We start from the raw sequence: 24,479 nt of genomic DNA, 5'->3' as shown, positions 1-24,479 counted from the left end.
TCTGCTCACTGTATAAACATTAGGAAATACTGTGTTTTCCCAAAAATAACACCTACCTGGATAATGAGCTCTAATACGTCGTTCGGAACAAAAATTAATATAAGACCCAGTCATCCTGCTCATCAGAGTATACACCTGTTTATCAGGACCATTTGAGTGAGCTTCTCAAACAAATCCTAAAAAGCACATTGACAGACACTGCCTTGAGAAGCAAATGGGAGGCCTGGGCACCTCAGCACTAGAGAGAGAGAAAGAGAAGGGAGACGGGGAGGCAATTCTACCTAGTCAAAGCCTTCATACAGTGTGAGGAGAGGCCTTTCCCCCTCTTGGGATTGGTCCACTCCACATCTTACAGTGTATCTGCCTTTACTAATAAACTTTTTATTGTCCTATACCTGCACAAAACTCCCTCTTGACTGAAGTATTTCCCTCGAGAAGAGCCAAGGAACTCATCACAAGCCGGTAACACCTGCATTAAAAGCCACAGAATAAAAACCATGGCTCCCAGGCAGTCAGGCGGCAGGGGAATAACTGGGTATTTCAGCGCCATGGCCTGCCTCCTGGACCGGCACCACCTACACACAGAAACAAGAAGACCCACTGCCAGCATGTGCCCTCCACATACACATCACACAAACTAAAATGCACTGGGTCACACACTCAACAGGCACTGACACAGGAGTGAGCAGAAACCTACAGATATACATGTGAACAAGACTCACAGTGGCCCATTCACGTGTCACTGGTGCACAGGTACCCAGACATGAATACACAGCGACATTCCAAAACACTTGTGCACACACTCTGAGAGGTATACACACACCTGGAGGTAAGACAAGACCTGTACCTGCAAGCCTAAAGGAGACACATGTGGGTCAGGCCTTCGGGGACCTGGGCTCCCCCTCCATAAATCCCCCCTCTCCTGCCCATCAGAATAACTTGCCTTCCAGCCAGCCCCTTGGGTAGATGCCCAGTCTTCCCTAAGCAGAGGCAGTCCTCAGTGCAGGCCTTGCCCTGCAAGGGGACACCAGGTAACTGGCTTCTGAGGCCCAGGCAAGAAAGGACAGAAAGGAGCAGGAGAAGTGGTTACTCACCAGCCTCTGCAGTTGCTGAGCACAAAGGAGGAGGCTTCAGTCACGCCGGCCAAGTCTCCAAATTAGAGGCAGGTCCCAAGCAGGGTGTCATGCGGGGTCTCTGGTCCCGCTCCCCACATAAGAACGCAGGACATGGTGAGGCCAAAAAGGAACACCCATGGAGCCATAGATAGAGGAGTCAGACCACTATATTCTTGCTGGCAGCTGGGTTGGACACACAGGAGGCAGGAGCCACATGATCCCAATCCGGCCCCGCCGGCCAGCCAACCAACCAACGCCGCCGTCACAGCAGTTAATATCAGTGGCTAATTGGCTAACTGGTTACAGCCGATGGCCAACCAGTCACAGCTGATGGCCATCTACTACCCCAGCCAGCACCTTTCCATGTGAGGCCGAGAGCCTGGAAACTGCTCTTGGGGACTCTGTCCCCACACAGGGGCTCCACAGGGCATTCACTCTGCCATTCCACCATGGCCCCTGGCACCATGACTCCGGCATTGGTCCGCAGGTGCAGGTCTCCACCATAGACCGTGACATTGTACAAAAAGCTGCCTCCAGAGTCCTCCTCCCTGACTCTAGGGAAGCCTGGGGTGCGCACCAGGGCGGCTCTGAGGGACCAAACCCCCGCCTGGGCTGTCGCCGCCAACACCAGGAGGGACGCCAAGAGACCCTGGGTGTCAGTGCACACTGACACCGCCAGGGTGCGCTCTGCTCCGTGCCCCGGGGACTCGCCTGCAAGGAGAACGGTGTTAGAGCCACGGAAACGTAGGAGCCCCCAGCTCCTCCCACTCCCCCGGGGCCCGTACCCCCCCCCTCAGCCCCGCCCCCACTGCAAAGGGAAGGGCATTCCGCCAGGCAACCCCCAGGAACTAGCCGGCACCTCCATGGCCTTCTGCCTACCCGGGAGGGGCCTTAACAGCCACCACTCCATAGCCCCGCAGCCGGGGTGGTCCACTCTGGGACCCTGCAAGCCGAGCGCTCTGCCCTTGCCCCGTTTCGCGGTGGGGCTCCGCGGTCTCTTCACAGTTCCCCAGAGGACAGCCGCGTCAGAGCGACCCCCGGCCCGTGATCCTACCATCCTTGGCAGGACGTGGGCCACTCCGGAAACATTCCTGCTTGGCGCTCTACACCTGCGCCTCTACCCTTCAGTGGCCCATGGGGCGACGAGGACTCAGCTCCACCTCATACGGGCAGCTCGTCCTCCGTTTCCAGCTCACACTGAGCCCGCTGTCCTTTCCCGTCCCTGGATGGGTGGAGAAGGGTCCCTCGGAACTTTGGGGATCCCCTCATGGGCGCCCTAACCAATACTCAGGGCCCCAGGCTGTGTGCTGAGCACCGCTCCAGCGTCCCCGCACGCCAGCCCGGGCGCTGCCTCACCGTGGCTCCCCCGCTGGCTTTGCGGGGTCCGCCGCGGGGCCCTCCCGGCCCTCCGCCTTCAGGCTCCGCGCGCGTCCGGGGAGCCGCGAGAGCTCCGAAGCTCCCCACGGCCCGAGGCGCCTGGGTGCGCCGCGGGGCGCCCCCTGCGCAACAGCCCCCACCCCGAAGGTGGCCAACTTGGCCGCGGGCGGATGGCGCGGAGTTTGGCTGAGTACGGCCGGACGCCGCCTGGGAAGGGGCGGAGGGGCGCGCGGGATGGGGCACAGCCGGCCCGGGGCGGGGGCGTGGGGTCAGCCCGCACCTATGCGGCCGGCGAGGCGGCGATCGGCTTCAGACCGCAGGTCCCAGGCAGCCCGGGTCCCGCACTGGCAGCCGGCGTGAAAGTTCCCCGCGCGCTCGCTGCCAACATCCACCGGTAGCTGCAGCCACCCGTAGCCGCAGGACAGCAGGCGCGGGGCGGAGGAGGCCAGGCGCCCACCGGAGGCACGGGACAGGCGGGGAGTGCAGCGGCCCCGGCGCCCCAGCCTGCGGTGACCCGCGCTTGTCGGCCCTGCCGCCGCTGCTGTTCCAGGCTCGCAACGAAGCAGCGACACCCGTAGGCCGCGGCAGAGAAACCCCCGGCCCGGAGAGCCCGAGCACCCCCACCCAGGGAGTCCTCCTGGGGCGCCCGGGTCCCACCAGTCAGCCCCGCGATGCAAGGGGCCACCCTGCCCTCTCTCTGCGCCCTGGTTAGGAAGGGGCACAGGGCTGAGATGGAGACTCCAGAGACCAGAGCCGCTTTTACAGGCGGGTCTGAAGGAAAAGGGACCGAGTCAGGGACCGACAATCAAAGAAGAGCCAGGAAGATGAGCAATACCAGTGTGAGTCTTTATTGGGGTGTCGAGGTGGAGTAACATCAAGAAGGAGCAGAGCCTGAGGACTTGGACGATTCAGAGGCAGGATTTCGGGGTTTCTGGGAGGCGCAGGCCTAGCTCCCTGGGCCAGGAGAAAAGCTTGGCGCTCACAGAGACTTCAGGAAGGCCTTATACTTGTCCAGGAAAGGGGCGCACAACCTTCTCAGCTGTTGCCCCAGCTCCTGCACAGCCCTGTCCTGCTCCTGCTCTTCTCCCACCACCTGCTGCCTGTAATAGTTGAGGTAGAAGTTCACCCAGTCGTCCAGTACAGTAACCATGGCTTCTTCAGCGATTGGAGGGTCAGTGAAGACCTGGGGGTGGGCGGGGGGATAGTGTGGTCAGCAGTGTCATTCAGGAATAACCCTCAAACCCGGACACCCTCTTTTCTCTGTATTCCGTCTCTAGTTGTTTCTATCAATTCCACCATTACTCTCCCCACTCCCAATTATCCTCCCTTCTCTGTCCTCACCCCCCACCCCCCACCACACCAGGCCTGTCCTTTGAAACAAAATGCCTGGCTTACCTGCTGATTCAGCAAAACATTAAATTCCTTCATTCCTGTGGAAATGAGATCTTTATTAGCCTGAAGAAGAGCCATCTGCCTGTGTAGAGAAAGACAATTTAAGTGTCCTTTCCCCTCATCCCCGGGTATTTCCCCCCGTTTCCCCACTCCCCTCAAAGACTCCTGGTAACCGGCAGGACCACTTCCCTCAGATACCTTTCAAATCCTGCCCTGATTTGAAACCACCTTCTACCAGGTTGGCTCACCTTCAGGTCGAAAGGTGCTTTCACCCACACTTTTCAGGGTATGTATGTTCTTCTGTGCCAAGCTAGATGGACGCGAGGAGTCAAGTGTCAGCTTCAGAGGGAAACGCCCTGCATCAGGGTCTGAAGGCGGGTGATAGGTCAAGCATGGGAGGGGAAAGGAGGGAGAGGCTTCCCTGAAGTTAGAAAGATAGCAAAGCTGGGAAACAACAGATAAGTGGCGAGAGGCAGAAAACCAGGCCAGGGACAGACCCTTGCCCTCTGCCCCACACCCCACGATCCAGGCACCAAACATTAACAAAACAAACATTACCTGACCCCATTTCATGACAGGCACTTTTAAATTATCACAACATTGTGATGGCAATTATTGTCCCAACACCTAGATGATATATTAATAACAGTTTACATTATCTTTATCATTTATGCCAGGCACTGTTTCAAGCATCTGTTAAAGTATTTATCCTTATAAAATACCCTATTACGCAAGTAGTCACATTTTGCAGACGAGCCATCTGTAAGACATGAGGACTGAACTCCACCAGGCTGTGCTCTGCAAGGACATATATTGTTCTCTAATATATCATCAGGTATTCAACAAAACAGAAACATCTTTTCTTTTTAAATATTTCCCTGGTTTCCAAATTTCAGAATTACCATGTACTGAGGTAAGTGAAACAACACAAAAAAATGTACACTGAGAAAAGGTGATCATCTTTGCTCCCTCCCCCTACAAAGTAACCAGCATTAAAGATGTGTTTATTTCCTGTCACATCTTTCTGCACTCAAAAACCAACATTCATAGGCACCTATTAGATGTTTGTTGATTTGCTTTTTTGTTTATAGTTTTGTTTTTTGATTTGCTTTTTTTCTTATTTAACATATAGCAAAATTGATCTCCTTTTGGTGTACAATTTATGAATTTTAATTCATAGATTCATGTAACTACTACCACAGTCAGGATATAGAACATTTCCATCGCCCCCAAAACTCCTTCATGTTCTCCCTTTGTAGTCACAACCAGCACCATCCCTAAACCCTGCCAAGTGCTCATCTGTTCTCCATGACTACAGTTCAGTGTTTTGAGGACACCCTGTAGTGGCTTCATGCAGTACGTAACCTTGAAGACCGGCTTCTTTCACTCAGAATAATACCCTTAATGTTCACCTGACTTGTTGCACGTAGCAGTAAGTTGTTCCTTTTCATAGCTGAGTGTGCCTCGCGTGGATACCCCATAGTCTGTTTATTCATTCACCCACTGACGGACATCTAGACGACCTGCAGTTTGGGGCAAGCATGAATAGAGCTGCTATAAATATCTGCGTACAGATTTTTGTGTGAACATATTTTCATTTTTCTAGGGTAGAAAATATTTGTTACCACTAGGAGAAATAATGCAATACTACCTGACAAAGAACATGTAAACTCTTATAGTTCCATGTTAAGACAACCCAGTTTTTTACATGGGCAAAAGATTGGAACAGACACTTCACAAATAAGATATACAAATATGATAAGGACATGCAAAGACAATCAACATTATCACTTACCAGGGAAATGCAAATTAAAGCTACAATGTGATACAACTACATCCTCACTACAGTGACAAAAATTTTAAAAGACTATTTACGTGTCAGTGAGGATATGGGACAACCAGAATTCTCATGCATTGCTAGTGAGAGTGTAAAATGGTAGAACACTTTGGAAAACAATTTGGCAATTTTTTATAAAGTTCAACATACACTTACCACGCAACCCAGCAATACCACTCCAAGGTGGAGTTTGTGAGAAATGAACATTCATGTCTATAAAAATACTTACATGTAAATGTTTATATTCATAATATATTATTCATAATAACCCCAAACTGGAAATAAACTAAATGTCCAATAACCAGTGAGTGGATATACAAATTGGGGTATAATCATACAATGGAATACTACTCAGCAATAAAAAGGAACAGACTAATGGTACTTGTGACATGAGTAAATCTCAAAACCATTATGCTGAGGCAAAGAAGCCAGACAAAAGAGACCATATACAGTATAATTTTATTCCTATAAAATCCTAGACTAGACAAAAATAGTGACGGAAAGCAGGTCAGTGTTTACCTGGAATCAGAATACAAGAGTGGAGATGAAAATGCAAAGATGCCCAAGGGAACTTTTTGCAAATAATGGAAATATATGTATCTTGATTATAACGTGCATTTTCATACACTGTTAGGTATGTAAATTGGTAACACTTTTTAGAGGAATAATTTGACAACACTTGTTCTAATTAAAGTATATATACCCTTCTATCCAGTGATTCTGCTTTGGTCTCTATTTTAAAGAAATATTCATAATCAGTGCACAAAAAGGCCTATACAAGGAATTTACCATACCAGTTTGTAATAATGAAAAGGCAGAATCAACCTAAATGTCCATTAATAGGGGGATCTTTATAGAAACTACGTATGGCATATTCATGCTATGGCATGACATGCAGCTATGAAAATAAATGAGGTAGATACATCTGTGCTGATATGAAAAGATCTCAGAGAAATGTGAGATGAGCTACAGTAGAGAGGGCTACCCCAGGCTGCAAGTGGGGCGCATGAGAGTGGGGGTTACATGTAAATCTCTCTCCCCATCTACACACCTCCCTCTCTCTTTGTGTAGAAAGGTAAACAATATTTACTTCTGGGGATTGACTGGTATTTGCTGGGACATGTTAAAAAGGATAAATGTCAAGGGAGAGTTTGACCTTACCTATCTATATTATTGTTTGAATTATTTTACAGCAAGAATGTATCCTCTGTTATTTAGTAATTCTTAAAAATACAAAATAAAACAGAAAGAATAGTTCTAAAGTCATTAGCCTCAGATTTAAATCTTGCCTCAGTGCCTACAAGAGTAGCAGCTGCTCACTAAATATTTTTGTTGAGTGACTAAATGAATGCTTTTGCCATTTTCAGTTTTGTAAACTTGAAGTCACTTCACATACACAAGCCTCAGCTTTGTCCGTAAGGGAGGAAAAAAATAATACCTGCCTTACAAAGGCTCTTTAGAAAATGAATCGTTTCGTTCCACAGGTAGGTATTTGGCACCTGCCTGGGGCGGGGCACGGCCACAAGACCCTGGGAATAAACCAGTGGCGAGGTCAAGGCTCGCTGTCCTGCAGGGCGAGGGTGCACGGCAGCAGCACGGACCTGGGGCGCAAAGGCTCCCCGGATGCTCCTTCCTTCTCCCCGTAACTGGAGGCTGCGGGTACCAGGAGTGCAGGCGCCCCCCGACCCGGCCACAGGCCCCCATTGCTCTAGCGGCCTCGCCAGAAAATGCTAGGAGAACGAGGGTCGGGAGCGGGGATCCGAGACGGAGCGTCCGCTGCCGGAGCCCAGAGGCGGGAGGAAGCTTGTCCCTGTGCAGCCGCCGTAGCGGCGCCGGAAACGCGTCCCGGCCACGTCGCGCGCCGCGCGGGCCTGGGGCGAGTGAGGCGGGATGGCCGAGCGCGCCGGCCTGGCGGCTCCGCTCTGCTCCGAGCAGTTCGGCTCCCGGGCCGCCCGAGGCTGCTGCGCCGCTGCGGACGGGCGTCTGCACTGGGAGGCCTGGGGCGGGCTCTCCGAGGCCTTTAAAGTGAAGCCCGAAGGGCGCGATGGGGGCGCAGGGGGTGCACCGGGGCCCGCCTCTCCGCTGGCCTCCCGGCTGCTGGCCGTCTTCCTGCCCCAGGGCTTCCCGGAGAGCGTCAGCCCGGACTACCTGCCCTACCAGCTGTGGGATTCCGTGCAGGTCAGCGGGGCGGCGTCCGCCGGGGCGGGCGGGCCACCTGTCCCCCCGCCCGCAGACGGGACGAGTCCCAGGTCACACACCAGGAGAGCCGATGGCAGGCTTAGACCTCCGCGCTCCCGCGCCCGCTCCTCACCCGACCGCTCTTCTTCTCCAGGCCTTTGCCTCCAGCCTCTCCGGCTCCCTGGCCACTCACGCGGTCCTCCTGGGCATCGGGGTGGGGAACGCTCAAGCCTCCGTTTCAGCGGCCACAGCCACCTGGCTGGTGAAAGGTAAGCTGGGCCCCAGGAGCCCGATCTGTCGCCACTACTCCCAGCCCTGCCATCTCTCTGGTCTCCTCCTTTTGCTCCTCCTAAGAAGCCCAGCCTCTCCTTTACCCCTCGCCCCGTGTTCTGGACAGTGATGTGTATATTTACAGACGACGCCTGATTGGATCTGCGGGCCACGTCTCCCCAGTGCCTAGAACAGTGCCTTGTACCCTGTTAATGAAAAAACAAAATTCGGTTGAGTAAATCTGACCTTTTTATTGGCTTCATCCAATGTTAATCGGCCTCCCCATGCCGGAATGCCCTCCTCCCACGCCACCCCCTTGCAGCCACAGCCATACTGTTCAGAGTCCCTAAGTCATCTGGAGCCCAGATCCCCTAAGCTAGCCGTTCCCTCCCTTTACCCTGGTCTCTGTGGAGAACTGCCTACGAGTGCTATTACTGAATCAAAGTGCCAGCCGCCTGGGTTTGGGAAATTAGTTAGTACTAGGGGGGAATAAATCGTAGTTGGTCTCCCGAGTAGGAGAGAGAAGGTTCTGGGAAGAGTCAAAGGCATTTTAGGTGGTGCTATGCATAGTAACTCTAGTAACTGTTTGTTTAGCATGTACCGCTTTTTGAAAAGCCACTAATAAATAAAGGTACGGTTTGGTACCGTGGCCCTGCAGAGTGGGGCACGGAAGGGAAACTACCACGTGTCTCACATCAGCAGCACCATGGCCCCCCACTGCCCTCGGTGTCACAGCTGTTGCCATATAGATACATATACACGGAAACACTGCACTGCTTAGTTTAGTTTGCGTAGTTTTAGAGCTTTATGAGAAGTGTATTGGGCTGTAGACAGTCTTCATGACTGACTTCTCACGTAAGACACTAGGATTCATCTGTGCTGATGTGAGCCCATTGGTTTTTCACAGCTGTCTACTAGGACATTAAGTGAAAGAAAGGACCCGAATTGTTTTCGCCGATGAGCGTTTGCAGTATCCCTAGTCTTTTGCTTTTATGAACAATGTAGTCAAGACTGTTTCTGGTCCGTGTCTCCTGGGTGCACACTGAGGAGCTGAGTCTGGGTACGTCTGGCCCCTCGATCCCGCTGGTCTGTCTAGAGCTTACCGGACTAGACAGAGCTCCCATGCAAATCAGCCATTTCGGTGCCAGGCCCCACAGGCCCAAGGCTTTTCCTTCCTCATCAATGCCTCTCTCCCCAGATTCAACTGGCATGCTGGGCCGCATTGTCTTTGCCTGGTGGAAGGGGTGAGTTTCTCTCCCGGTCAGAGACTTCTGGCCACTCCCCGCAGACCGTGGTCCTGCCTGTCAGCCCTGGCTGTATTGTCAGCACCCCCTCCCTCTGTCCAGTCTCCAGGGGAGGGGACTTTCAGCAGTTACATCATTAGAGCCAAGGAGTCTTTCATTACAGGACCCAGTACAGGTGGCTCACCACGGGTCCTCTGGCAGTGAAGCCACAGCCATTGCTGTGACCAGATGTGCCTTCAGGAGCACTGGTTTGCCACTGGCTGCCTGTCACCACGTGTCCTCTGTGTGCTTGTTGAAAGAAGCCTGGAGGGACAGTGCTTGGAAGGAATGAGTACTCCAGAGGCTACTGTGCTGGTTCAGGCGCTTCGTCAGACCCTGCTGAGGGAGTGAGGCGTGGCCTGGGCGGGTCACCAGGATCCTTCCCACGTGCGATCACTGGCACTGTGGGTCCCGAGGGACTGAGCATCTGTGCTGCCTGCTGCCTCCTCGAGTCAGTGCTGGGCAGCCCCAGGAGTGGTTTCTATCTGCCAGTTACTGTGGTCATTAAGTGAGGTAGTTTATGCGATTGCTTCACACATTGCATGGCGCCTAATAGGTGCTCGGTAAACATTTGCTGCCGTTAACACTTCCAGTTGCCTCATAAGCTCTCTGTATCTCGTCTCTAATTCTCATAACAACTTTGTGGAGTAGGATTAAATGTGTACATTTTACAGATGTGAAGCAAACCTACGATGGAAGTTACCCACATCCCATAGCTTGTAACTAGTAAGGTGGGATTTGAACCTGAAGCCTGTAGTCTTTCCGTGGTATCAGGCTGCGTTATTGGGCAGAGCCCTAGACCAGGCCCACGTGTCCAGGCCCGCCTTTGTTTGCTGTGTGGCCCATCCCCACCCAGGAGTGCCCCCTTTTCTTCAGGAGAGTTCAGATGAAGGGTCAGGGCTAACCCTGCACTGGGGCTGCCACGTCTCCCGCGTTGGGGCCTTGGAGAAGCAGCCCAAGGTGTCTGCACGGGGCGGGGAGGAGAAGCCGCTGTCCCGTGCTGTGTAACAGGAGTACGCTAGGTCTGGAAGTCAGCGCCTGGCTCTTGCCCTTAGCCCCCACTCCCCACGGGATCCGAGGGCAGTCACATGCTTTCTCTTAGTAGTTAGCTATGAAATGCAGGGGGTTACACTAAATGTCGTGTTTACCAGTGCAAAATATGTGGACTGCTTGCTGGGCACCCTTGAAGCAGGAGAAGAAGAGGGGAGATGGCAGGGGAAGCCAGGGCTAGCATCTGTCAGCAGAGAGCAGGAAAACGGGGAGCAGCCATAGGCAGTGTTTTCCCTTGGTCTGTGTGTCATGGGTTAGGAAAGGGAGAACACTCAATGGCCATCAAAGGTCCTCCCAGCTCACCGGGACATTTCAGGCAGTAGTGACAGGGTGCTGGGGCAGACGTCTGGCTGGGATGCGGGTTTTCCTAAGCCCTTCAGACCGTACCATGGCCTAAGGGTGGCCGGGACTGCCCGCAGGGGGTTTTCTCCTTAAATCTAACTGCAAACCAGACTCTCCTCCCCGACAGGAGCAAGCTGGACTGTAATGCCAAGCAGTGGAGGTGAGCAGGGCCTTGGAGGAGGGGGCTCTTCATTGGGAAGGCCTCACCTCTGACCTCTAACCTCCGATCCTTCCCACAGGCTTTTTGCCGACATCCTCAACGACGTGGCCATGTTCCTGGAGATTATGGCTCCCATGGACCCGATAGGTTTCACTGTGATCATTTGCATCAGCAACCTGGCCAAGGTAGCCTGGTGCTGTGTGGGCTCAGCCTGCACCCAGAGGAGTGAACAAGTTCAGATGTTTCTGCTCAGATGCAATAGTATCTTCTGTTCCTTCTCCAGCCATACAGCCTCGGGTGTCAGATAGTCAGTCTGAGGCAGTGCCAAGAGCCACGGCACGTGAGGGTGCTCTGTGCTCAGCATCCCGCATTCCTCTCGTTCTTTCAGTAAGCTATTTACTGAGTGTCTGCCTCGTGTTTGGCACAGAATGTGCCCCCCCCACCCCCGGCTACAGGTATTCCCGATGAGAAGCTTCGGGGCGAGAGGCGCAGCAGGAAGCCTGGCCTAGGGAGGAGACGCAGGCAGTCCTCCCCGGGCTCTGGGTCCTGACGGATGGGTTGAAGGTGCAGGGAGGTTATTCTGAGCAGAAAGAGCTGCATGGGTCATGGTCTGGCGGCAAGACAGCACAGGTCACGTGGTGAGGCTATGGGGACACGCGAGGCACCTGCGAGCTCTTCCTCACAGTTCCTTCAGGCTGGCCTCCTCCAGGGGGACGTGGAAGCCAACCAGGTTCGGTGAAGACGTAGGCCCGTCTTCACCACAGGGTGAGTGCCTGGTGCAGAGAGAAGAGGCCTAAGGCGACGTACGACCCTCGCACAGGCCCATCCGTTCAGAAGCCCATCAAAGCCGTGTTCCTCACAGGGCGCTGCCGCTGTCTCACGTGCAGCGGGTCTTTGCAGAGGAGGATGTTCGGCTGCCTTGGCCCGGGCACTCAGTGCCACGAGCACCCTTTCCCTGCAGGGCAGGAAGCCCCAGGAAAAACCACTGCGGTAGCTGTGGACCCAGGTCTGCCACGTTTCAAATTCTGCTCCGAACCCCACCTGGGGCCTCAGTCTCTTCACGTGAGGGATAAAATGGCCACGACCTCCATCCTTTTCCCTCCCTCTCCCCCTCAACCCGACCCTCTCTAGAGTTCTCGTTTCGGTGACCAGCACCGCTGTTCCTCAAGTACACCAGCCCAAAGCCTGGCGGTCATCGATGTCTCCTCCTCCCCCTTCACCTGTCACCTCAGCCAAATCCCCACTCAATCCTTTTATTTCCCCTCCTGACTCTCCAGTCCATTCATCCTCTGTCCCCGTGCCACCTGGCGGTTCCTTGATGCTGAAAGAGCACAGTCGCTTCCTATGTAGGCTCCAGCTCCCGCTCTCACTCCTCTTCAGTCCTCGTGGAGCAGCCCATGGTCCTTGTAAGAATGGACATCAGACCTGGTCACGTCCCTGCCCATTGCTCTTAGGATAAAGACGAGGCTGGGGAGGTTCCATGTGGTCAGTGCCTAAATCTGTGCCTGACATCTAAGATTTGATCAGTAGGCGATGAATGAAGGTGGTCAGTGACAGTCCCCAATGAGCTTGACCATCCTGGATCTCAGAGTGAGCGACCAGGTGTCCTGGGAGGTGAGGCAGCAGCGTGGGCTTTGAACTGACCTGGCGGCATGGATGGGCCTTTGCTGGGGCACTTGGAGCGTGGAGTCCGTTCCAGGCAGGCGGGCAGTAAGCAGACTGGACCAGGAGCTGCAGGAGGGAGGCTGCGGCCAAAGGGACATTAGGGCTGCGACTTCTGGGCTTGGGGGTCTCTGGGCTTCCACCTGAGGGAAGAAAGTGAGTGTCCTTAGGGTTGGGTCCACAGGGTCAGATTGCAGGCAGAACATGAGTTTTCTCCTAGAACAGGGCAGGGGTCATGGACCCAGCAGAAGAGCCGGTGAGAACAAAATACCAGGGGTGGCGTCCAGCGTTTTGCTCTGGGGTCACCTGAGGCCTGGTTTTCTTGAGCTGGTTTAGCTGTTTGCGTGGCTCGCCCACAGAAGCGTCCGTGTTGCCACAGCTCGTGGCCACTCGGACCATTACTCTCCCCTCTCCCACGCAGTGCATTGTGAGCGTGGCTGGTGGGGCCACTCGGGCTGCACTGACCATGCACCAGGCTCGGAGAAACAACATGGCCGACGTGTCAGCCAAGGACAGCAGCCAGGTGAGCAGCCGGAATGGGAGGGATGGCAGCGCGTCAGGCCAGATCACTGGAGGAGTGTGGAGAGAAGCACCCGAGTGCTCCTGGGTTCCCTGGACGCGTCCCCCCTCAGGAACTGTAGGTTGTTAGGGAAGGGGAAGGAAGCACACCGCAGGCCTCGCTCCTCCTAACCCCTCAGCCCTCCCCCCACCCCAGCTGTGTTTCTAAGGCTCCAGGCTTCCCTCAGTGCACAGATGCAGTGACACCTCCCAGGGGCAACCTGGGCTTACGTGCAGCCCCATAGCAGACCCAGGCTTTATTACCACTGACTGTGGCTGCTGGAAGTGACTGTTCCCACCTGGGGAAGAGGTGGTCCCTCTGCTCCTGAGCTCCCCCGGCTTCTGGTCCTCAGTTTACTGTCATACCCCCACAGCCACCCCCGGTAAGAAAAGCTCTCCAGCCCCGCACACCCCTTTAGTGCCAGGACCAAATCTCCTGGGGAGCACAGTGGTAGGGGTACCCACCCAGACTCCTCCTCCCTCATGGGGAGGTGGAGCCGGCAGCTTGGGGTCCTTTCCCCTGGGGTGAGCTCAGTCAGGCCATCTCAAGCCATCAGAGGGATCTAACAACATTGATTCTCCAGGGAAGAGGTTTAGATCTTGTGCCTTTCTTCCTAGGTCGTTCCTTGACCAGTTACTGCATATCAAGGGGTTAGGGGAGACCAGTCTTTTTAAACCACGAAACAAAAATACTTCCCCACTCTGGATATTTTCTCGCCTGAGTGTGGGGCTACTCAGGTGACTCTTGCAAACAAAGGAGACATGTTTCACGGGCATTGTATCTACCGGGGCAGGACGGGCAGATGAAGTAGCTAGTATCTTTTAAATGACAGCTCACTCGCTAAAAATGTTAAAAATGTACGAGGCTCCCTCATCAGCGTGGGGAGCACTGGGAGGCTCTGGGACAGGGAGGAATGTGTGAAAGGGACTCAAGCCTATTGTCTGGCCTGGCAGGGAGCCCTGCAGCTCCCAACCCCTCTGCCGTTTCCCAGGAGACGCTGGTGAACCTGGCAGGGCTCCTCATTAGCCTCTTGTTGCTTCCCCTGGTGTCGGATTGCCCCAGGTAAGCGGAGAGCAAGCGCCAGGCGGGGTGCTGGGGGGGAGAGGGGGGGCCTCTGCCCCTGTTGACCACCTCACTCTCTCACTTCAGCTTCACCCTCGGCTGCTTCTTCCTCCTCACTGCCCTCCACATCTACGCCAACTACCGGGCGGTCCGAGCCCTGGTGATAGAGACCTTGAACGAAGGCCGGCTCTGGCTGGTTCTGAAGCACTTCCTTCAGAGGGGGGAGGTACTTGATCCCACTTCAGCCAATCAGATGGAGCCACTGTGGACAGGTGACCCAGCCCCCTGGTTTCCAGTCCTGTGTCTCTCCACCTGTCCCCCTGCCTGGGATTCCTGACTTCCCACTTCCCACAGGTTTCTGGCCGTCTCTGTCTCTCTCCCTGGGGGTCCCCCTACATCGTTTGGTCTCCAGGTAAGTACCCAGTGTCTCCCACTCATCACTACTGGCACCCAGTACCCACACATGCATGTCATTCCCCTTACACGCTGGCCTTCCCACTAGGCTGCACCTGTGCTCTAGGTTCTTTATTTCTACTGACCAGACCGGTCAGCAGGGTGCTTGAGGGCAGCAGGGCGTAACATCCGAGGTGTGATCAAACAATACGGTGAATGTTTAAAGTTTAAAAATTTATTATAGTAAAAGACACGTTGCCATTAACCCGCCTCAAAATGCTCCCCCTCGTTCTGGCCGCTTTCTGAAGCAGTTCTGGAAGTCCGCTTTCGTGAGTGTCTCTAGTTGCGCTGTCGTGGCTGCCTCGATATCCTGAATCATTTAACTTTGGGGAAGAGCCAGAAGTCGCACGGTGTCAGATCCACTGAATAAGGTGGGTGAGGTCACACCATAATGTTTTTATTTGACAGAAATTGCCCTAGCAGAAGCAGTGAGTGACACGGAACGTTGTCATGATGGAGGATGATTTATGGCACACTTTAAAATACACCTTCTCTCAACCATAGCTTACATCTGACTGACTACACCGAACAAGTTGAAACTTGTCACACACTGTTACTAAGGTTCCGATGCGCTGCTTCCCATGTTGAAGATCCCTGCCTTTCTGTTGGATGGCACTCAGCAGCAGCATTCACCGTATTTTGTGATCACAACAGAAAGGTTCCGCGTCACACATCGCTTCCGGTGTACAGCAAAAACATTATGTGTGTCCTCATTCACCTTATTCACTGGGTCTGGAACCGTGCGACTTCTGGCTCTTCCCTAAGGTCAAAATGACCATGACAGGAAAATGTTTTGAATCAATTCAGGTCATCGAGGCAGTCTCGACAACGCAACTAAAGTCACTCACGAAAGAGGACTTCCAGAACAGCTTCAGAAAGTGGCAAAACGATGGGATAAGTGTGTCCAAAGTGAGGGGGAGTATTTTGAGGGGGATTAATGGCAATGTATCTTTTACTGTAGTAAATTTTTGTAAACTATGTTTTGATCATACCTTATAGACTAGATTTAAAGGATATATTTGTTGGATGAAGGAAGAATAGGTGGATGAGGCAAATGGATGACGAGATGCGGGAAGAAAGGAAGGACGGGTGTTGGCTGTATGAGAACAGCTAAAGGATGGACGGGAAGTGTGCACATTAGGGTTAGCGGCCGCTGTGCAGCTGATGGGATGGTTGCTCCTCCCTTTGCTTCCCCCTCCCCCACTGCCCTCTCCTTTCCTTCAGAGTCTCTGAGCTGCAGCAGCTGGTGGACGGACACCAAGAACCCTACCTTCTCCACTGGGATCAGCCGCAAAGTAAGTGCCATGTCCTCCCAGCCTTGGACTTGCCCTCCTGGGGTCAGCCTCATTCTTATAGCTCCAGGGCCATAAGCTCTGGACAAGCCCTGGACCACTTGGAATCTATGTTCTGTTCCGAGGGGAGATTAGACTGAGACATTGCAGCTGCATGCCCCAGTGAAATGCCCTTTACCCCTCTGCAACATGGAGCTAACAATACCGCCTTGCTACCTGCAGTGTTTTGTGAGGATCAAAACACAGTTAATCCAATGGGATCCTGACCTTTGATTACCTCAGGGGAACCACTTTTTTCTCCCATCGGGGATCATCTCTTCAGGGAAAAAGTACTGGAGTTTATTGGTCTGCTGGTCGCGTGGTAAAAGTGCTTACTCTCACTGGCCATTAAAGACCTGCAGAGGAAACCGCCTCAGTGAGCTGCTGTGAAACCGCAAACTGTTCAGAGCATTGGGGAGCAGCAGAAGGTGGTGTTGGAAAGGAATGCACGAGAGGTGGCCTTCCAGGCCAGGCCAAGGTCTCTCGGGGCAGACGGGAATGAAGCAGAGTGATAGGGTTAAGTGTGTGGGGAGGTGGCTTTCACTGGTACCAGTCTGTCTCTGGGTCTCCAGACCAGGTCCAGGTGGTTCTGAGCCACATGGCTGGCCCTGAGACCATCCTAAGGGCTGCCACACACGGGCTGGTGCTTGGAGCCCTGCAGGAAGAGGGGCCGCTCCCAGCAGAGCTGGAGGAACTGAGGCACCGAGTACGAGCAGGTAAGCGCCTCCTAACCTAGACTGCTGAGGATTTAAAGTGGGGTGGAGAGAGGATGCTGGCTCTCTCTCTGCTTGGCTGGGGGACCCGAGCTGGTTCTACACCCTCTCCAGGTCCTGAGAAAGAGAGCTGGGTCGTCATCAAGGAGACACACCAAGTGTTGGACAAGCTATTCCCAAAGTTCTTGAAAGGTAACATCCTTCAGGCTCCCTGGCCTCTGACGCCTTGTCCCCAGGGGCTCTTCCTGCCCCCTCCCCACCCCTCCACCTGGGAGGGGGTAGACCCGGGTTCTCTCTGTGAGCATAAGTCTGGGCCTCAGTTTCCCCGTCTGCAGGATGGAGGGTTAGGACAGTCCCTGAGGCTGTCAGTGTTGACAGTCTGTAATGCCAGTTGGCTGAAGGACAGGAAGTGAGGGCACTTCCACAAGTGACCGGTGCTGATCTTTTATTTAGCACCTGCTCCTTTTCAGCCTTTTCCATGTGCTAGCTCTGAATTCTTGCTGCAATCTGATTAGGTTTTAGCCTCATTTTATGCCAGAGGTGACCCAGCAGAGCAAGGCATAGGGCCTGCACCCAGCCTGCCGCTCCTTTCCTGCCTCCAGGGGCAGCCCAGACTCCTCCCTTAGTCCCCCTGTGACACCCCCCCCCCCCAGGACTGCAGGACGCGGGCTGGAAGACAGAGAAGCACCAGCTAGAGGTGGATGAGTGGAGGGCCACGTGGCTCCCGTCTCCAGAAAAGAAGGTCTTGTGAGTAGCCGACGGAGGCCCAGGCCCCAGCCCAGGAACCTGAAGCAAGGACACGGCCCCAGCAGGACTTGGGAAGGCAGCTTTATTTCTACTTAGGGGAGCTGCTGCGACAGGTTGGCCCAGGCCTCCTAGGAAGTAACTGCCAGGCACATGGGCTGGGTCCCTGGGAGAGACCAGGCAGGGAGGAGAACCAGGGCCTCCCTCCTCCCACCCGCACTCCTGAGGCTGACCCTGCCTGGCTGGGCCCATGGTGTCCCTCACGGTCAGCCTCAGGCATAAAAGCCCCAGAGGAACGTGGCCACAGCCATCATAAGCAGAGCGTTCAGGTTGACTACACGGGCCCAGCTCGGGTGCTCACTGATGTCCTCCAGCCGCCGGGCGCTGGCCGCTGCCTCCTCCTGGGTGGGCAGTGGGACCCTGCCCTCCCGACTGCTGCTCATTCCACAGAACCACAGCAGGCACTGGCGGAGCAGGCCTGGTGCCCGGGACTGGGCCTCTGCGGAAGTCAAGGCTACAGTTAGAGGGACTCGGCCCCGCCAGCCCCTCGCCCCCGTGCCGGGGCAGTGCCTTACCCTCCATGTCCACTGCCAGCTCGGGGCGCCCGTTCTGCACGGGCGCTGAGGTTGGGCCTTCCTGCTCGTCAGCATCCAGGTCCTCCCGCTCCTCCTTGCTGTGCCGGAGACTAAAAACCAGGCGATGGAGCTGGGGAGTGGAAGCAGGGGCTGAGCGGGTGGTGTGCTCCCCACCCGCCCTGAGGTCTTGCCCACAGGGCACTTCCCACACCTAGCCCAGGTCAGCCGACCTTCCATGGCTGCCCTTTGCCCTCAGGCTAAACCCAAGCTCCTCCCTGGGTTTGGAAAGCTCAGCCTTTTTCTCTCCTCGTCTCCTGTCTACACTCAGAATTGTACTCTCCTCTGGTCCTGCTAACACAGTTCTCCCCCTGTTGCCTTCCCCCCACTTCTCCACCTGTGGAATCCTGCCCCCCCCCCCCAAAGCGCCCTACGGCACAAGACCAAACCCTTTGGTGGGCTTTTAAGATGGCATCCAGTTCCTCTCGGGCACCAGTCTGATCTGTGTTTTGAGTCCCAACAGTCATGCCAAGGACTTTGGGGGCTTTAGTCACCTCCCCCACAATCTTCAAGCTACTTCCCCCAAACCACCTCAGATAAACGTCATTAAGTAAAAACACCGTTTGCAAATGCATCTTCTAACTGGACCCCCAGGCTGCCCTCACCAGCCCTTAATATACAGAATCAAGCCTCTCCACTGGGCATTCCTGGAAGGAGACTGACAAACGCTGTGGACAGGCCTGCCCTAGCCACGTGGTATATGGTCCATGCCCATCCGGAGGGAGGTCGGCACTTACGTGCTTGCGCGGGATGGGTTCTGTGCACAGGGAGACCACCAGGGTGAGGAGGCTGGAGCAGGCGAACAGCACGATGGCGAAGTAGAGGTAATGCACGCGGCACAGGAGCGCAGGGCACGCGGAGGGCCTGACGCAGCTGCCAGACCCAAAGGAGAACTCGGGAATGAGGCGCGCCAGGCCCATCAGCAGGCCGCCAATCAGTCCCCAGAAGGCGCCCTGCGGGGGAGAGGACGTCAGCCTGCTGTGATGCCCACGCCCTGCCCCAGGCTTAGCCTGTATTCACGCTCACCTTCTCATTGACGCGGGGCACAAAGAGCGCCAGCACGAAGACCGCGGACACGGGCGGCGCCAGGTAGCTGGAGATGGCCTGGATGTAGTCAAAAAGCTGCCCGCCCTGCGCTGCCTGCACCACGGGCAGCCAGGCCACCGACACGGCCACGATGAACACCACCCAGAGCCTGCGGCGGGCGGCCATCAGGAGATTCCACGCAGGTCCCCCAACGCCCCCTAATTCTACGAGCGTTCCGTGCCCCCACCCCGGGATGATTGAGGGGCAGGAGATGGGAAACCCAGGCCGCACCGTCCTACTAGCAGCAGCTCGCGGTCGCCTGCACGGGGCCGCAAGCGCGTGTAGATGTCCATGGTGAAGAGTGTGCTGCTGCTGTTAAAGATGGACGCCAGCGAGGACATGAGCGCGGCCAGCATGACCGCCAGCATGAGTCCGCGCAGACCTGTGGGCCGACGGGAGCCGTGAGTCCCGGGCCACCAGGTCTCCCGGGAGGATGCGGGTTTGACGATGGGTGATTCCTCCCGGCTGCAGTTCCGCAACGTGCCTGCGCCTGTGGGCAGGCGGCCACCTGAGTGCCCGTCCTCACCGTTGGGCATGAGCTTCACGACGAGCCGTGGGTAGGCGATGTTGGAGCAGCCCACCTCCGTGCCGCACACGCGCTTGCACACCTCCGGCACTACACACGCCACCTCGTCTGCGGGGAAGGGGGCACAACACTGCTAGTGGGGACTGGGAATTCTAACGAAAATGAGATGGGACCCCTGGTGGGAGGTGAGACTGGGGTCCGGATTCCCGAATCTTAGGACGGGAATGGGAGGCAGGCACCTGGATCCTTGCACAAGAAAGGGTCTGGATGGGTCACAGACAGGATTCGGTCGGGGCTGGGGTGCATAAGTTACCCGGGTACAGAATGCGGCTGATCATTCCCGGCATGACCATAAGGAACATGGGCAGCAGCTTCAAGTAGCCGCACAGGATACAGCCCGCCTTGATGTGGGTCAGGTTCTTCCCTGCCAGGCAGCGCTGCACAATGACCTGTACGAGGGGCGTTCAGCTGCCTGCGTCCAGTCCAGGCTACCTCCCCGCCTCAGGCCTTGCCTCACTCGCCGCTGTAATTCAGGCCCTGCTTGGCTCAGCGTGGCCCCACCCAGGCCCCCCGGGTTTAGCTTTGGTCCCGCCCATTTCAGCTACACCTACAGCGGTTCTGGTTCTGCCCCAGCCTCGCCCCCCCTCCCCCCGCGCAAGCCCTGACCCCGCACCTGGTCGCTGCACCAGTACCAGCCTGATACGATGGTAAGCCCCAGGAGCAGCGCGGGCCACGGCAGGTCGCCTGTCACAGGGTCCCGGAGCAGATGGTAGGAGTCAGGCCGGGGTCGATAACAGATGCTGGAGATGTTGCCCACGGCAGGATCCTCGGACACGGTCAGCGACGTCATTGCCCCCAAGTATTTTTCGAAAAGTCCCGAATACCCGCCCACCTCGTGGAAAGCTGTGCGGGGAAAGGCAGTCAAGGGACCCAGCGTCCACGCCAAGATCCTCCCTAGGACCCACACGCCTGAGACGCGCCATGTCCCAGCTCCCAGGGTCAGAGGCCTGCGACCCTCGACCTCCACGCTCCCTCCCTCATTGGGACATACCGTAACCCATGAGGATGAAGGCCCCCCCGAGAATGACGAAGGTCTGCACGGTATCCGTGTACATCAGCGCTGCCAGCCCTCCTGCAACGGGCCTGGGTCAGTGGGGACAGCCCAGACAGGCTGCTCCCGGATAAGACGGTGTCTTTGTGCGAATGTGAAAAAGGTGCCCCTTCCTGGAGAACAAATTTCAAAACGATGGCCCCTTCTCCGGCTCATGCATTCCGGCCACAGAAGCAGGACTTGGTGAGCAGAATATGGCTGAGTGACGCTCCTCGCACATCTCCCGAGCCCTCTCCCTTCCCTAAGCCCCTGCCACGGCCACCTGTCACCGTGTAGATCATGGTGATGCCCAGCAGCGCGATGACAGAGGCATAGATGTTCCAGCCCAGAGCCTGTTGAATGAATACCGCCCCAGAGAACATGTCCACCTTGGAGAAAGGAGCAAGCATACAGGTGAGGACCCAAACGCCAGGGCAGGGACCCAGGTCCACTTCCTGCCCAGACCACGACCCTGTGTGGCCACGCCTCAAAGGTTCCCTCATTTTTCGATGGCCTGGCTTTCCCGGGTCCCATCCACCGTGGCCCGGGTCCCAGAAATCGATGCTTTCTTGGCCCTGCCTCCATCGTAATCTTACGCCTACTTCCCCTTGGCCCCGCCCCTCCAAGGCTTTTGAGACCTCTGCTCGGTGGCCCCGCCCTTCCAGGACCCAGTCCCGCCTGCCGCGCACGCGTGCGCACCGAAATCTTGGTGAAGATGTACAGAAAAAGCGAGAGCACGGACAGGTAGAGGCGAATACGTTGGCCGCCGAAGCGCTTGCGCAGGTACTGCGGCATCGTAATGACGCCCGCGGTCAGGTACACAGGCGCGAAGAGCCAGCCGAGCAGCAGTACCACAAACAGCGCCTGCGGGCACAGCGCGACAGCCGAGGGTGACTCCCTGTTTACGATGCTGCCCTGAGCGCTTCCCCCCCCCCCCCCAGGGTACCAAAGACCTTCTCTTTCTGAACGTGCTGCTGTAGAGGCAGCGTCGAATCTGGGGCCCAGAGGACACAAATGCAGACGATATCCCTGGGCCCTGAGCATTAAGGGAAAGGTTCTTGGACCTTTACCTGGAGCCATCCTTGCTCTCTCAGGCCATGACCCCTGGCCAGTCCCTCCCAAAACGGTTCCAGCCCTCCACCCCAAGCACATGAATCAAAGTACAGACCCCTCAGACTGACCTCAGCCTCTGCCAGGAGGGGCTGCTTCCACTCTCCTCTCCACCCACCAAAACCATCTGTGCTCAGCTCAGAGGCCTCCTCCTCCAGGCAGCCCTGAGCTCAAAGCCCTGGTCTCCCCAGCCCTGGGTGGCGGCCCTCAGTCCCAAGGTTTGTCTCCCTTTCACTTCTGCAAGGGGCTTTAACTTGAGATCCCCACAGACCACAACTCCAGAGCTCATCAGAACAAGCACTTCACCATCTTTGAGGCTGGTCAGCCCACTTCACAGAGGAGTAAACCAAGGCCACACAGGGTAGAGGCTGGTCCATATTCACCCAGCAAATCAGGAGTGAGGCCTACCCCCACTCTAAAAATGGACATTTCCTACATCCCCTGCTTCCATGCTGGATGTGTGCCCCTCACTTGAAACCCAACCCCACCCCACAATTGGTAAGTCCCTCCTCCAGTCTCATGTCCCCTTGGCCTGGAGCCCCACCACCTTGCCCCCCGGGTGTGACCCTTCCAGGGGTTCCTGCTGGGGTGGGGGTTACTAGACAAAAGGGGGCCTCACGTTCCATTCAAATCCAGCCACGGCCAAGCCGCTTGCAGCGCCAGTCCCTGCCAGGCCCACGAAGTGGCCACTGCCGATGTTGCTGGCAAAGAGAGAGGCTCCGACCTGGTGGCCAGAGGTGTGGGTGAGCCAGGCTGCCTCGCTCGGCCCTTCCCACACTGCGGCCAAGCCTCTCTCACCGGCCACCACACCATGCTCCGTCCGGCCAGGAAGTAGCCACCCACAGTGCCTCTGTTGGTTCTGTACATGGACTGGGGGACAGGGGTTGGAGACCTAGGGTCAGGGCATGTCTTTGGACCTCATTAGCTTCCTGAACACATTCCTCAGCTTTGTTCTGGGCTGAAGATTAACCAGTGCTCAGCTCCCCACCCTGCAAACTTCCCAGCACCCAGAGTGATCCAGGCCCGAACCCGGTGTCCAGCCACCCAAGCCTGAGCATGGCCGGATTGGGCCTGCCTTTCCTAGGGACCCTGGATCAGGCCTGTGGGCTTCCGTCAGCCCTAATGCAGATGGGGGAACAGAAGCCTCACTTGGAATGCCGACCTTGATGAAAATACTAGCCCAATCCAAAGGTGGGACGACAGAGTGCTGGCTGGCACTCCCTGAGGCTGTCAAGACTTGCTTGCCCCCCAGCCCGGTTTTTCCCTCAGAGAGCCAGCCCTTACTGCCACCTGGGGTCTCCCTGAGACCCCCCCCACGCCCCAGAAACCTGGCCCCCAGCAGCACCCCCTTGACTTCTCACCCACAAGCCGACACCGATGACCAGCAGGAAATAAGTGGCAATGACCAGTATGTCAGCAGGGTTGTCAATCAGGACACTCTGACTCCCCAGCCCGGGTGCCAAGCCTGCCTCTGTGTGTTCCTCCATTCTGTCCAGGAACTGCCCCTCAAGGGAACAATCTCTGGATTCTCACAGGGGAGGGATTAATGGTTACCTCAGGGGCAGTGAGCTGACAAATCCCCCAGGCCTTGGTCCCCCCTCTCCAGCTTTGTTTAGCTGAATCAGGTCACATCGAGGCCGAAGGCTGGTCCTGGGGAGGTGGGCCCTTTCAAGTTCAGGAGCGCTCCTTCCTGGGCCTTAGTCCCTACCCCTTCCCCAGTGCCTCAAGCTCAAAGTCACTTTCTTCACCCCCCAAAAATGCTTACCCTTCAGCCTTGACGTGATCGAGGGGCCTGACTAAGCCAGCCCCCTGGTTCTGACTAATCCAGAGGGATCATTTTCAAACCCTGACATCGTCACTCGGCTGCTCAGAAACCCTCCACATAGCTCCTCATCACTCACAAGGAAGTAGGAGCTCCTTGGCCTGGAGGTCGAGGCCCACCGTGGCCACCCCCTGCCCACCCTTCCCTTGCTCCTGCATCCCGAATCTGGACTTTCCTTCCTGCTCCCTTGCTCTTTTCAGCCCATATATTTGCGTGCCCCAAACTGCTGCGTGAGTTGTGCCTTCTGCATAAGGGCCTCCTGGCCCCCCAAACGGCCAACTCCTTCTCATCTTCAGTGCCCAGCCCATGTCACTTCTTCAGGAAAGCCTTCTCTGACTTTTCTGATACAGTTCTGAGAACATTGTATGGTCCTTGTCTGGGACCAGGCCATCTCTCCAACAAGTTAGAAACTCCCCAAGAACAGAAAATGATCTGATTATCCCTGAATACAAGAAGGGAGGGGATTGATACATAGCTGTACCTCTGCCTTTCTTCTAGAAATGACCAGAATTGGATGTCTGACTACGACAGTAGGGTTCATGCCTAAAACGGGGAAAGAGAACAATATTTTAGGAGAATATCATGAGTTATGTTTAAGGAGTGCCGTAGTTTGGGTACCTTCAAAAGTAAACCCTACAATGAGAATTGGAGCGCAAGGGCTTTCCCGGGGAGGTGAGCCCAGTAA

At 55.8% G+C, this 24,479-nt stretch overlaps 4 protein-coding genes across 13 annotated transcripts in view; 1 reads left to right on the top strand and 3 right to left on the bottom strand.

Annotated features, from left to right (window-relative positions):
• LOC109437776 (putative palmitoyltransferase ZDHHC11B) overlaps window positions 1-3,073 on the bottom strand; it is a 35,993-nt gene extending 32,920 nt beyond the window's left edge. For 3 of the 6 annotated variants that reach the window (XM_074322682.1, XM_074322683.1, XM_074322684.1), the window contains exons 1-2: window positions 2,773-3,072; window positions 1,095-1,826 (exon numbers count right to left, since the gene is read on the bottom strand). The gene's annotated coding sequence lies outside the window, so the exon portion shown is untranslated. The other 3 variants (XM_074322681.1, XM_019717202.2, XM_074322679.1) reach the window with 2 other exon arrangements.
• A 244-nt stretch (window positions 3,074-3,317) lies between these two features.
• AHSP (alpha hemoglobin stabilizing protein) lies at window positions 3,318-4,590 on the bottom strand. Of its 2 annotated transcripts, none has more exons than XM_019717294.2 (3): window positions 4,083-4,590; window positions 3,888-3,966; window positions 3,318-3,675 (listed from the first exon to the last, which is right to left on the bottom strand). In XM_019717294.2, exons 2-3 carry the CDS (start codon window positions 3,960-3,962, stop codon window positions 3,472-3,474), a joined length of 279 nt encoding a protein of 92 aa, XP_019572853.2. In that variant the 5' UTR covers window positions 3,963-3,966; window positions 4,083-4,590; the 3' UTR covers window positions 3,318-3,471. The 2 variants fall into 2 exon arrangements, with proteins under 2 accessions (XP_019572853.2, XP_074178786.1); XM_074322685.1 differs by having other exon boundaries at window positions 4,133-4,371.
• Window positions 4,591-7,559: 2,969 nt separating this feature from the next.
• Window positions 7,560-18,719, top strand: RUSF1 (RUS family member 1). Of its 2 annotated transcripts, XM_019717290.2 has the most exons (13): window positions 7,561-7,899; window positions 8,054-8,168; window positions 9,368-9,413; window positions 10,972-11,004; window positions 11,084-11,189; window positions 13,088-13,189; window positions 14,217-14,287; window positions 14,375-14,559; window positions 14,642-14,699; window positions 15,965-16,035; window positions 16,644-16,787; window positions 16,899-16,976; window positions 17,438-18,719. In XM_019717290.2, the coding sequence occupies exons 1-13, from the start codon at window positions 7,612-7,614 to the stop codon at window positions 17,533-17,535; spliced, it is 1,395 nt and encodes a 464-aa protein (XP_019572849.2). In that variant the 5' UTR covers window positions 7,561-7,611; the 3' UTR covers window positions 17,536-18,719. The 2 variants fall into 2 exon arrangements, with proteins under 2 accessions (XP_019572850.2, XP_019572849.2); XM_019717291.2 differs by lacking the exon at window positions 10,972-11,004 and having other exon boundaries at window positions 7,560-7,899.
• On the bottom strand, window positions 17,597-24,264 carry SLC5A2 (solute carrier family 5 member 2). Of its 3 annotated transcripts, none has more exons than XM_074322677.1 (14): window positions 23,334-24,262; window positions 22,771-22,842; window positions 22,592-22,696; window positions 21,562-21,726; window positions 21,146-21,251; window positions 20,824-20,904; window positions 20,446-20,675; window positions 20,086-20,221; window positions 19,731-19,880; window positions 19,478-19,628; window positions 19,187-19,355; window positions 18,898-19,113; window positions 18,104-18,233; window positions 17,597-18,027 (listed from the first exon to the last, which is right to left on the bottom strand). In XM_074322677.1, exons 1-14 carry the CDS (start codon window positions 23,457-23,459, stop codon window positions 17,801-17,803), a joined length of 2,064 nt encoding a protein of 687 aa, XP_074178778.1. In that variant the 5' UTR covers window positions 23,460-24,262; the 3' UTR covers window positions 17,597-17,800. The 3 variants fall into 3 exon arrangements, with proteins under 3 accessions (XP_074178778.1, XP_019572847.1, XP_074178779.1); XM_019717288.2 differs by having other exon boundaries at window positions 19,773-19,880; window positions 23,334-24,256; XM_074322678.1 differs by lacking the exon at window positions 22,771-22,842 and having other exon boundaries at window positions 23,334-24,264.
• Window positions 24,265-24,479: the final 215 nt, after the last annotated feature.

The sequence above is a fragment of the Rhinolophus sinicus genome, linkage group LG18, assembly GCF_036562045.2.
Source record: "Rhinolophus sinicus isolate RSC01 linkage group LG18, ASM3656204v1, whole genome shotgun sequence".
NCBI lineage: Eukaryota > Metazoa > Chordata > Mammalia > Chiroptera > Rhinolophidae > Rhinolophus > Rhinolophus sinicus.
Note: the sequence above shows the minus strand (reverse complement) of the source record. Positions and strands in the feature narration are given on the sequence as shown.